Here is a 12263-nt window from a genome sequence, read left to right on the forward strand (position 1 = left end):
TTTGCCCTCAAAGGTGCAGTAGGTTAGATGTGTATAAGAGACAGGTCTGTGACAACCCTGGTCCTAAAACTGGCTTTTAATTAGTATTGTTATTAGTATTATTGATATTAAAATTATTCGGATTATTAATGTTTTTATCATTTTTATTAACATTATCATTTTATTCAATTATCATTTACTATTATTCAATTCTAGATATGCACTTCTTTCAGGAATTGGGCCAGATGGACACATAGCATTTAATGAGCCTGGATCAAGTCTGGTGTCTCGGACACGTGTTAAAACTCTAGCTCAAGACACTATTATTGCTAACTCCCGGTTCTTTGGTGGAGATATTTCAAAAGTACCTACCATGGCATTGACTGTTGGTGTTGGAACTGTTATGGATGCAAGAGAGGTTAGTGTACACAGTTTGGAAAAAGATCATGCCTGCTCTTTCCTGCAAAATGAGAGTTTGATTTAACCGTTATTCTCTTGACTCTTAGCATTTTTCCACCTTTTCTCTCGTCATTATAGTTTTACTTTTAGTTATATAAATAATCATGAAAAGTTGCAAGTACATAGTACTATTATTAGTGTAGCACTAACAAAATTATACCAAGGTAAAGGTATAAGAATAACCCAAAACTTGCAGTGTTATTGAACTTAATTTCATTTGGGCGTAGAGCCAAAGAAAATGAAGAAATATAAATATCAAAAATCAAATTGAAATACGTATACTGTACAAAGAAAATTAAATTCAAAAATTTTTAAGAATAGAAAGTGATCTTATGACATATACTGTAGCAATGTTTATAGTTTTTTGTTCATTATTTAAAATATTTAGTCTTGTATTTATATATAAGTAACAGGATTAAATATTTTAAATAACACAAGAACACAAGACAGAATGTGTAAATTAAACCTCCTGATTTTTCCAAAAACTCAAGCAAGAACCACCTCAAACCAGCACCAATGTTAAGGCTGTAGTTAGCAGTTCCTCTGCCTTACCACTCGGCAACTCAACTTGCCTAAAATAAATAATCTTGACAGTTTTTTTATACAGCACCATACATTTTTATAAAACTTAAAATTATCATTACGCTTAGTGAATACGAGGTAAAACAGTGTGGAGTGTAGACATCCCTTCCTACATGAGATCATTTTTGTATTGACACTATTCAAAATTGGTAAATTTATAGTGCCTGTCACTTATTTGGTATGAGAATGTTTTGTGAGTTTGTGCTTTTGTGTTGTTTTGTATACCTTATTTTATGTAGTCTCGGGACTTGGAGCCCTGTGGTAGCTTATCTCCATTACTATGTTTCAAGAAGGGCTTAAATAGGTAAGAACACTTTGGAGCAATACAATCACTTTGCAACACCCTGGCACCCATGAATCCACCCCTTTATCACCCTTTATCACAAAGAGAAAGAGCGTTAGCGGAGCCCATAGAATATAACCATATCTGCTCGACATTTGCCCTCAAAGGTGCAGTAGGTTTAACCATATTAAACTCAGTAGCACCTTGGCTCCTCAAACAGGAAGGGAAAGTATACCAATACCTGTGCTTCAACATCAACCTATTAATAATCATAATCAAATATTATTTTACAGGTGATGATAATAATCACAGGTGCTCACAAGTCTTTTGCATTATACAAAGCAATTGAGGAAGGTATCAGTCACATGTGGACAGTATCCGCATTCCAGCAACATCCACGTACAATATTTGTCTGCGATGAGGATGCCACACTAGAACTACGAGTAAAAACAGTCAAGTACTTTAAAGGTCTGATGTACGTGCATAACAAGCTTGTTGAGGATAGCGAAGATTATCAAGAAGTGAAGAGACAGAAGAAGAAATAAACTTCATATTAACACATACAGTGACTTGACTGTTCTATTGAGGTGCCAGTTTTATACTCCAAACATTATGTTCACAAATATTTTAAATATTTCCATAATACTGTATTATACATTCCAAAGTGTGCTAAACATATAACAAATAATACACTCAATTAAAACATTGAAGTTTATTTTTTTTTTTTAAAGTTTTTTAGCTTAACCTAAAAGGATCAGTGACAAAAGATTATGTTTAATTATTAGTGTCTGAAATGAGTTCGGTGCAGCACTTGCGCTTTGGGCTTCCAAACCAAATGTCCGCATCATGAGGCCGGACACTTGTTGGTACTTGGGTAGGATACTTTATCTATGTTGTTCCTTGCCATCTAGGGTGTGTGGAGGATGATACGCCGACTGCTAGCTTATATTAATAAAAATGATTTATTATTTTACTCCCCTTGCAAACATTCAATATTTTGACTATCTTCTATGTATGATGGATGTGACAATAATGTCAAACACAGCCATTAGATGATGATACACTATTAAGAATTTTTTTTTTTTGTAATTGGTCGTAAGAAATTTACAACTATTCTCAGTGTTAGACCCTGTGCAAAAGCTTGCCCGAATTTTCCAATTTCGAAATTGGTAATATTTTTAAACAAATATGTTATTGTGATTTGAGTTTGGTGCTTAATAATAAAAAAGTGTCATTTTTGTTCTTCGAAAAATGTGATGCTCTGGTGCTATGACCATCAAAACTGATTGAAAGTAGATAAATTTAGGACAATAAACGTTAACTCAAGAGTGTCATTGTGCTGAATTGCTTACAGTTGTGGGAGGTGACTACTGTAGCATCTGTAGAAAGATACAGTACTTGGTAATTTCATGTTCACATCATTCCACAGTGAGCTGGATTGAACCTGCCCCTCGGCCACTCTAATAGACCGCTTGCAGTGTGTTTCATTTGTGATGAATATAGGACAATTATTAGTGTACTATTAGTGTACAATCATTGTTTCCATGATGATTGCATAAATGTTTTAAACTATTTTTTTTTTAGTACAGTATACATTTACATGTTATAATTTCAGTAAATTATTCTATTTTTCGTATGAATAAAGGACAATTATTGATATACAATCAAGGTTTTCATTTTTTTGTTTCAGTAAATATATTTTACCTAACAATATGGGGAGCCAAGCATGAGCATGGGCCTGGCATGGGGAAAGGGAAAAAAGAGAAGAATAGATAAGAAAGAGGAAAGAGGGGAGCATGGTACACAAAAATAAGCAGATTTTCCATTAAAATTCCATGTACCAGTGTCTATGATCAAACACCGATTACTATCACCCCATCCCCACTCACTGGTTTGCAATCCGCATGGCCACTGATGATAATCAAAAATTTTATGCAACACATATAATGGTTTGTCCAGGGTATTTTTCTCCATCCCTCTATGTCTTTAATTGGATCAAACTTGTGTGGCACTATGGAAAATTCTATGGAATTCTGCAATATTACTTCCAATGCCCACACTAATTTTCTCCGTCTATTTTTGCTGTCTCTCTTCCACAACACATACTTACCAACCTTTGAAAATTTGAATGCATAACTGAAGAAAATGTCTAAGTGGTCTCGAGCAGCGCCAATCGAGAAGAAAAGCCCAGAGCACAGAAAAGGTACAAGAAGTTTTTAAATAAAAAATAGCTAGATTGCATCTTGACCCAACAGTCAATGGTCGTGTTTGAAACAGGAACATTTTATATATTATCCACAGTAGTTTTCAACGCTAGATGTTTTTTTTTTGTTTTGTTTTTTTAAATTTTAATATGCATAATACATAAAGACAGTAAATCAACTCAGTGATGTAACAGCTCTGAGCTCTCACTGGCTAAAGCCAGGGGCCCCGTAGCCCCCAGCAAATTCAAGTTAATTTTTTTACAAACAAATAAGCAAAGGCCCTTTTTTCAAGCCAAAGTCTGCTGAGTGATTGGGGCATTTTTATTATCATCACTATCACTAGTCTATGTTTTATTAAAATAAATGTCCAAGAAATACATGGATTTTAATTTGCTTGTTTGTTGGATATTTATTGTAATATGTTTGTTAGTGATATCTTAGAATTAAGTATGCTTTTATTGGGGTAAAATCATGATACATAAACTTAGAATTCGAATGTGTAAAAAATATATTCAAATACTGTACGTCATAAAAAACTAAAAATGCCGGAGCAACCACAGTGGCAGGCCTCCAAAGGGCCCGTGCCCAGGGGCCTTTGGCCTTTTCGTTACGCCACTGAATCAACTATCTGGTGGTTCCCTGCAACAAATTAAAATATCACAAATATCAAAATGATAAAATGTACATTATTTGTCAAAAATATATGGGGAAAAAAAATTGATTGTCTTTTGTTTAATATTTAATATAAAACATGAATTGCTTTTAAGAGCCAATAATAAGTACAGTACAGTACTGCTAAAAACTGATGTTATTGTTTCACAAGGTGTACAGTTTATTCAAATCTCTGCTACATAGCATCACAACCAATCATGGATAAAATAATACATAAAACGATAAAATTATTTCAATAAGAGCCAACAAAAAAATACTAGGTTAAATTGTACAGTAATAACAAACAATATATTCTCCTAGAATTTCTGTCTATCTCTAAAGACACAAATGTGCTGTTCAAGTATCCACATTAGATGTTTGATTTGGCCCACAGTAGTTTTCATAAACTAAGATACACACACAATCCTTTAAAAAACGTATTTTCCACTAACGATCTATGTGTATTCAAGAGTTTTCATCTATCATAATCATTATGAAAATAATCTGGGCACCCAATAACTACATTATCCATATCAAATATACAGTATTACAATTATTGTTCATGTATCCACATTAGAACATACAGTACATACATACACACACCTTGGCCATGCTTTTCTAAAAATTTCTACATTAATATATGTTTTAACTCTAAATGCTAGATTTCATGGCTGATAAATAAAATAAATATGATGGCTGATTCTCATCATGCCACACTAAACAAAATATACATTCATTCAGAGTATGTTTTAAAAGTTGCTGTTTGTGTTTGTTTGGAGGTGAGTACTGTAAACCAATAGTTTTTAACCTGGGGTATGCAGATGTCTTAGAGATTCGCAAAAAATAATTGGGCATGCCTGAAAAATGTTGGGGTCCACTAGATTTTTAAACCAATTTTTCATGATTACATTAACTTTCTTATCTTGCAATAGTGTGCTAATCATCTTATTGCTAATCATTAATGAAATACCATTTAACATAAGTGAAATCAGGAGGGGTGAAGGCCCTAAATTTTACAAAATTAAAAATAAATGGGGTATAAAAGAAAATTACATTACATTCAAATTTTGAGTCCGATAGTGCCGTTTACGGCCATCAGAAGTGCAATAGACATTTTGTACCTCAGTTTCCAAAATCTTGCGCTGTTTAATGTTGTACTTTTGTGGCGAATCAATCTTCTATCTATAATCTTATTGTTGAAATATCAACAAAGATTAATGCTTCGATATGGGTCTGTCAAGACGTTAACATGTCCAAAGGGATCCGCAAATGCAAAAAGTTGAGAACCACATAGAACTAAAGATAAGATAAGATACACTTTATTGCTCCAAGTCGGAAATTCAGTTCTCGCATTAAAATACAGTAAAACTCTACTCCTTACAATTTTTAACCACTACATATCTGCCCACATGTTTTGATGATCATGCGTTGCACCAAACTATCTAGAACTCTCCAAATATCACAGTTTTCACTAATAGATATTTTTCCATAAATTTTAGTATGATAAAATGGATATAAAGTTGAAATTAACAGTTACTGTATTATTTTCTTTCCTGAATCTGATAATCTTAGGTTAAAGAAAAGTAAGAATATTTTTAACGTTTGCAATACCAACAAATCTTAACAGTGAATATTGGTTAATGCACCAATGATGTAACTTTGGTTCACTGGAAGTTGTATCAAAACATATGAATCAAAATAAATGGGTTCACACATTTCATATTGAAAGAGGTGGCTGGCAAACCCAAATTCCATCAATCACAATCAATCAATGATGGAAAACATCCAGAGACACCAAACCAAGGTTGTCTCTTAAAAAATATTGTTGGTGATACAGGCAAAATGTTGGAACGTAAAGTATTTGATACTTCTCCAAAAATCTATTTAAATCTTAGTGATCAACTACTGCTCTTTTACAATTCTTTTATCTGTCATATTTTGTTCTACTCAACATAATTACAAAAATTCATCAACTACAAGTGCTTGATATCAGTGGCAGTTCCAAAATTTCATGTGAAAATCGTGCAATTGTGGGAGCAGATGAATGACATCCAGCGGTTTGGTCACAAAACGTTGTCCATGCTTTGACTACTCCTAAGTGTCCTGTTGTTACGAATGTGTCCCAACTGCTGGATGCTACTGGTCATCAGTTTACTTCTAGTTCAAAATTAGCTGCAAGTACCGTTTCTGGGTTTTTAAGTATCTCAACTATCTTCCTTCGAAATTTTTCCCGTATACGACTGAATTCCATGATGGTGGCTGGTTTTTCAGCAATCCACAAACTATCAAACTCATAAAATAGGTAGCCTGTTACAAAAACATGTTTATGAATGTTAATAAATAACATGTTACGAACACTATGTATTCAGTAGTACCTGTATTCAGTAACGAGCATTTGTAGCTTCGTACATCAATTTATGTAGAGACATATTGAATCTTAAGTAAAAAGTCGGGTGTGTTAAATCACTGAATAATACAATCTGTACACATATGTGGCAAAGACAAGCCAAACCAGTCATTTAGTTATTAATACAGGCTTAAACAGTAAAATGAGAGCTATAAAATGGTAAAAGAATAATTTAAATCCAACATTTCATTATGAAGTTACAGTACAGGAGTTTAAACATACAGCTGTTTAAAGAACAATAATTGAGCAATCAGCCTTCCAAGTTTACGATTTCAGGCATTTCTTAGGCAGAAATCATTGAAAATGAGGAAAATAACAACATAGCATGATGTATAGATATCTAAATGTTAGTTTAGTGCAATAAAATAGATTTCCAAAATTTTGACATTCCAGCATGTTTTGGTCATTATCTCCAAAACAGGATTTGCGACGAGTGACTGGTTTGGCTTGTCTCTGCCACTTATGTGATCAAGTTTCATTCACAAATTAATAATGTTATAAGATGATAATATCAATAGTTCATATAATTTGTTGCTGTATAATGTGTATATTATATAATTCCTGTTTTTCCTGGAGGAAAAATTAACATTTAACATTTTTAAGAACAAAAAATCTTTTTCTTCTTTTCTCTTCTCTTTTTTTTTCATTTATTCCTTCATTTCATATTCATTTATAGATACTTCAAATACAGTAGCAATCAAAAGCAAGTAGCAGCAGGTGTATTACTTACAGTAAACCTGGTGAAAGTGACTAATAAGTGGTGTGCCACTGCAGGTGTTGTAGAAATGTGTCTTGAGGTCACCGTCAAGCATCAGATGGTAAGCCAAACTGGTCAAGTTGATGCCAACAATTGCAAAAGAATACCTACATAGAGAAAACAAAAGTAGGTAGACTATATTAATATAGTGCATAAAACACACTTGTCCAGATGATGAACAGACGATGATGAGTACCAGCATAGAATAGAACACCTCATGTAAATGTTGGTGCTTTAAAGAGAACTAGCAAAATGATTTTTTGTTCTAAAGGGGATTTTTGATATGCCATTAATAATAGAATCAACTTTAAAATCGTTTTTTGGTAATTTTTTATGAAGTTATAGGCCATTTATATACGATTTTACCATAACATCTACTAATACTATTCGCCTTAAAAATAGTACTTTTTGGACCTGTCGCGTGGTGCAAACTCCAGACTCCACCATCGCGCTGACGGAAGAGGGGACTGCGACCTCTATGACGAAAGAGATTGGCCCTTGACCGCTCCATGGATCAATGAGTAGACAATAAACAATAATTATGGAGACTGTCGGTTAAAGCGCCTGGATGAAGAAGGACTAGCCTAGGCCTATAATTCTTGATGAAACCAATAGCAAAAGCATCAAAAGACAAATTAAATATAGGTTGAAATTGAGGAAATGAGCGAAGAAGAGCTAGCACACTCTTTGATCGACTAGGCCCTAGTAAGTACTTTTTAGGCCTCTTAGAGTCTAATATTGACTGCTAGATTCAGGGAACAGTGAAATCTTTTTTCCCTCGGTGATGTGGAAACCGTAGGCCACAGGTGGGCAAGGAGCGGGCCGCAAAAACCTTGTATGTGCAGCCCGCCAAACATCTTTGGCTAGTAAACACCTTGGTTTTGTACAGCCCAACACTGACAATCTCTAAAAAGTAGTATTTAAACTGAGAATAAAGTGGTGTAAAAGCAGTGCATGAAGGTTTTTGGAAGCACACTGGAAACATCAAAGTTTGGATCAAAAATTCACTGTGGCCCTCCGACCAATTTTTATGCCCACCCCTGCTGTGGCCTATATTCCCTCGAGGGCCTAAGATAGACTATGATTTCCACATCACCGAGGGCCAATAGATTTCACCATTCCCCTCATGAGCAGTCAATATTTGTACACTATAATAATTACTACCAACAGCAACACAATATACCCATCATATACATATATTTATTTGTAAACCAACGATTTCAGCCTGTTTTGGTGTTCTATTTTTATACTGTGAATAAATAAATAAATAAAAACCATTACTACTATGATCATCAACACACTACTAACCATCACATTCTGCTTCTCTAATACTACCACAATCACCCTCATCACCAACACACTACAACCACTAACAACACACTACAACCACTAACAATTACTCCATGCATTAACAGTCATATTCTGCTTCTCTACGTCTACTACCACAACCACCATCACCACCATCATCAACACACTACAACCACTAAGCATCACATTTTGCATCCCTTACCACCACTAGTGGATATAATTTATGGTGGGGGGGGGGGCCGCTAAGTATTTATAGTATATAGTGTGCAGCGTTATCTGAGGGCTGAAGGCCCGAGCCAGGGGTGGGTATGGGAAGGGGTGTCACATCCTTCCAAAACGAGCTTTTTTTTTAAATTGGGACTTCTAGATGGCCGGAAATGGCTGGGATGGGAAAACTAGGCCATTTTTTTTTTTTTGGTCCAACTGCTTGATGAATTTTGGCCAATGGGGAGGGGCTTAAGCCCCCATGCCCCCCCCCCACACACAGTGGCACCGATACTGACTACCACCACCATCATCATTACCATTAGTCACATTTTTCTACCATCACTTACACCATCATATTTAACCATCACCACCACAATTGCTATTTATCATCACTAGTTCCATTATCAACTCATTAAAGCAGCACTATCACGTTTCTACCATCACTACTAGTATCGCTAACAAATTACACCATTCACCATTGCAATTTTTGCTACCATCGTTGAAACAACAGCAACAAACTACAACCATTTAAGTCATGTTTGCTATCATCACTACTACCATTATCACATTATCAACCATCACCATCACATTATTACTTCATTACTTTAACATATCCAAATGTTTAGCCACCACCGAATATATGTGGCAAAGACAAGCCAAACCAATTACTCGTCGCAAATTATATCAGAGATAATTGCCAAAACATGCTGGAATGTCAAAATTACACTAAACTAACCTTTATATATCTATACATATATTTTCTTCATTTGCAATATTAAAACAATATTTTTTAATAATTTAGTTACGGTTTCTGCCTGAGAAATGCCTAAAATCAGAAACTTAGAAGTTTGACTTCTAAAATATTGTTCTTTAAACAGCTGTAGCTTCAAACGCTTGTAACTTTATAAGATGTCGGATTTAAATGATGCTTTTACCATTTTATACCTCTCATTTTACTCTTTAACCCTAATAACCAGACCAATTTTTTTTTCTGTGATAAGTGACTGGTTTGGCTTGTCTTTGCTACATATGCATACAGTACATAAAATATTCATACAACCAAAAAATAATTTTCGAATAGTTTCATCTGGTTTGAATATAATATTGTAAATTTAATTTGTTTTTACTAAACCACAATAATAACTTAGGTTGCAACGTTTCGTGTGCTGTAAGCTACACTTCATCAATAATTACAGATACAATAATGTATTATCATCTTTCACTAAAAGTATTCATCTATACAAATTGTACTATCATGTGATTTACCTAAAATATAAAAAACTGTATAATCATAAAACTTACCCTGTCTGCGGGTGATTGGAATGTGATAGAAGCTGCCTGGCAATGCCAGTATGCTGAGTGGCAAAGTATCTATACAAAGAACAAGTAAACATTGAGGGAGCAGTTGCCTTAGAGAAGGCGGTTAGCTTATGAGCGGGAGGAGGTTGGCTTATAAGGGAGAGATGGTTGGCTTACAAGGGAGGTGGTTAGCTTACAAGAGAGAGTTGGCTTATGAGGGCCTTGCTATAGGGTTAAACCTTTGTCCTACATCCCCTAATAAAAAGCAAATCCATAATAAAAAGCAAATCCATTTACTCAACAACTGAGCTTAAAAATTATGTATAGAACATTGTCCTACTTTATGATTGTTTACATTTAAATCAGCAAAACAAGTCAACAAAAGAGAACTTAAAACCATAATACTCATTTTGTTTTTTATTTTTTGTAAATTATGACAAATAATAAGCAATTATCAATTTTAATTGTTACCATTATAGTATATTTATCTAATTTATTTTTGTCTGTATGATTCACTTTCCCAAAATTGCTCTGGCATACTAGTTTTTGAAAACAGGGAAAATGGGTGTGGTCATATTTTCTGAAAATATTTTAGTACAGTACAGAAATTTACAGGGGAAGCACGCATCTGGGATGTCGTTGAAAACTAGGGAAGCTTTACAAGATGCAAAATGGGCTTGTGGATATCCCACTTCACCAGTATGTCCATCCACACACTCATGTATCCAGGGGACACACAATCAGAAATTCACAAATCAAGAGTATTCAAGGACTCATTCTTAATCCAGAAAGGATAGTAAGCAGTGTCAGTATTGAAAGTTTTATGTCTAATCTTGAAGAACAACAGCTTAAGAGCTTTAAGTAGGGATTCAGCTCTTCCACACGCAGCGTGCAAGTTAGCGCGATGTATCGAAAGATATTTTGCTGACTAAACTGATGAAGATGAAGATGAGCATTATTTAAAATAATGAATAAATAATTTATTTATTGATATTATTATTAGTTTTAATTTATTGTTCCATACTTACAAAATGTTCTTCAGTCCAAGCATCCCTAAAAATAAAGATAATAAACATTAGCACATTGTGAAGAGAAACTCAATGTTAAAATAACTTTATCAGCACAATGTGTGTCTTCATTTTCAAAACAGTCGAATGAGTTTAAAATGTCTTGAATTTAGTTGGCTGTGAATGATGTTTTTTGATGTATAACCTTATTGTTTAGTGGGTGAACCCTAAAGGGAAAAGATTCAAATATCAATCTTGCTAAATCATTAGCCAAGGGAGTTAAATATCTTTAAGCATTACTGAATTATCCTTACAAGAACTGGAAGTTGAATAAAGTGTTGCTACTCAGCAAAGTAGCATAATTTAGTTTAGAATTCCATTATTTAATATCCTTTAACAAGTGGATAGCTGTATGAATACTGCAATGTTAGACTATAATACTTGATCTTTTGAAAGATCACATTTAGCTAAGAAAGGAGGGAATAGAACAGGTAAAGAAGCTGAAATACAACATTTAAAATCAGAATTTACATTCATTATTTCTATCTACGAGTAAGAACAGAAGCATTACTTACTTAAAAACTCAAAATTAAATTACGATCACTCTTTCAATTTCAATCTAAAATAACGCACATCCATTCTGAAGAACACAATCTAATCATTTCAATTTTTACAAATATTAAGAACTACCAAATATCTGTCTCGCATGTCACTATTCATTTTCAAGTTAAAGTCACATGATGCATTCGGTCTTAAGTGCAAAGCTTTTGAAAAAGTGATTTATCATACATAATAATGATAAAGTAAATTACAATGTAATTTACTGAACAACCCATAGCACTGCTTAGGTCCACAATGCCCAAGCAACTGGAAAATGTCAAAGTTGGGTTTCTCCGATAATTTCTATGATAAATTATCTTAAAGTTCTCTCCAAATATTTTAACCCATCATGTAACATTATGGACAACAGTACAATAGTGCAACATCAAAACATCCGTTTTGTTGACCAGCAGGGGTGACCTAGACCAGGGCCTATACCAACAACAAAATCCTTTTTTTACTATTCATTCTTGGAAATGTACTCTCACAATGATGTTTCATTGTACTTCTATATACGGAT

At 33.9% G+C, this 12263-nt stretch overlaps 2 protein-coding genes across 2 annotated transcripts in view; one reads left to right on the top strand and one right to left on the bottom strand.

The window, feature by feature from the left end:
- The window catches only part of LOC117111789 (glucosamine-6-phosphate isomerase 1-like), a 4943-nt gene extending 1976 nt beyond the window's left edge, over positions 1-2967 (top strand). The window contains exons 2-3 of the mRNA XM_033254781.1: positions 137-397; positions 1597-2967. Coding sequence (XP_033110672.1) covers positions 137-397; positions 1597-1848 — 513 coding nt within the window. The 3' untranslated portion in view covers positions 1849-2967. The remainder of the gene's footprint in view (positions 1-136; positions 398-1596) is intronic.
- Positions 2968-4313: 1346 nt separating this feature from the next.
- LOC117111795 (ELMO domain-containing protein 1-like) overlaps positions 4314-12263 on the bottom strand; it is a gene marked incomplete in the record, with an annotated part of 18587 nt that continues 10637 nt past the window's right edge. Inside the window, 4 exon segments of the mRNA XM_033254785.1 lie at positions 4314-6465; positions 7296-7429; positions 10140-10208; positions 11165-11189. Of these exon segments, the coding sequence (XP_033110676.1) occupies positions 6305-6465; positions 7296-7429; positions 10140-10208; positions 11165-11189 (389 nt within the window).

The sequence above is a fragment of the Anneissia japonica genome, unplaced genomic scaffold (genome assembly GCF_011630105.1).
Source record: "Anneissia japonica isolate Jap-2015-1 unplaced genomic scaffold, ASM1163010v1 scaffold287758_len931624_cov196, whole genome shotgun sequence".
NCBI classification, from domain to species: Eukaryota; Metazoa; Echinodermata; class Crinoidea; order Comatulida; family Comatulidae; genus Anneissia; species Anneissia japonica.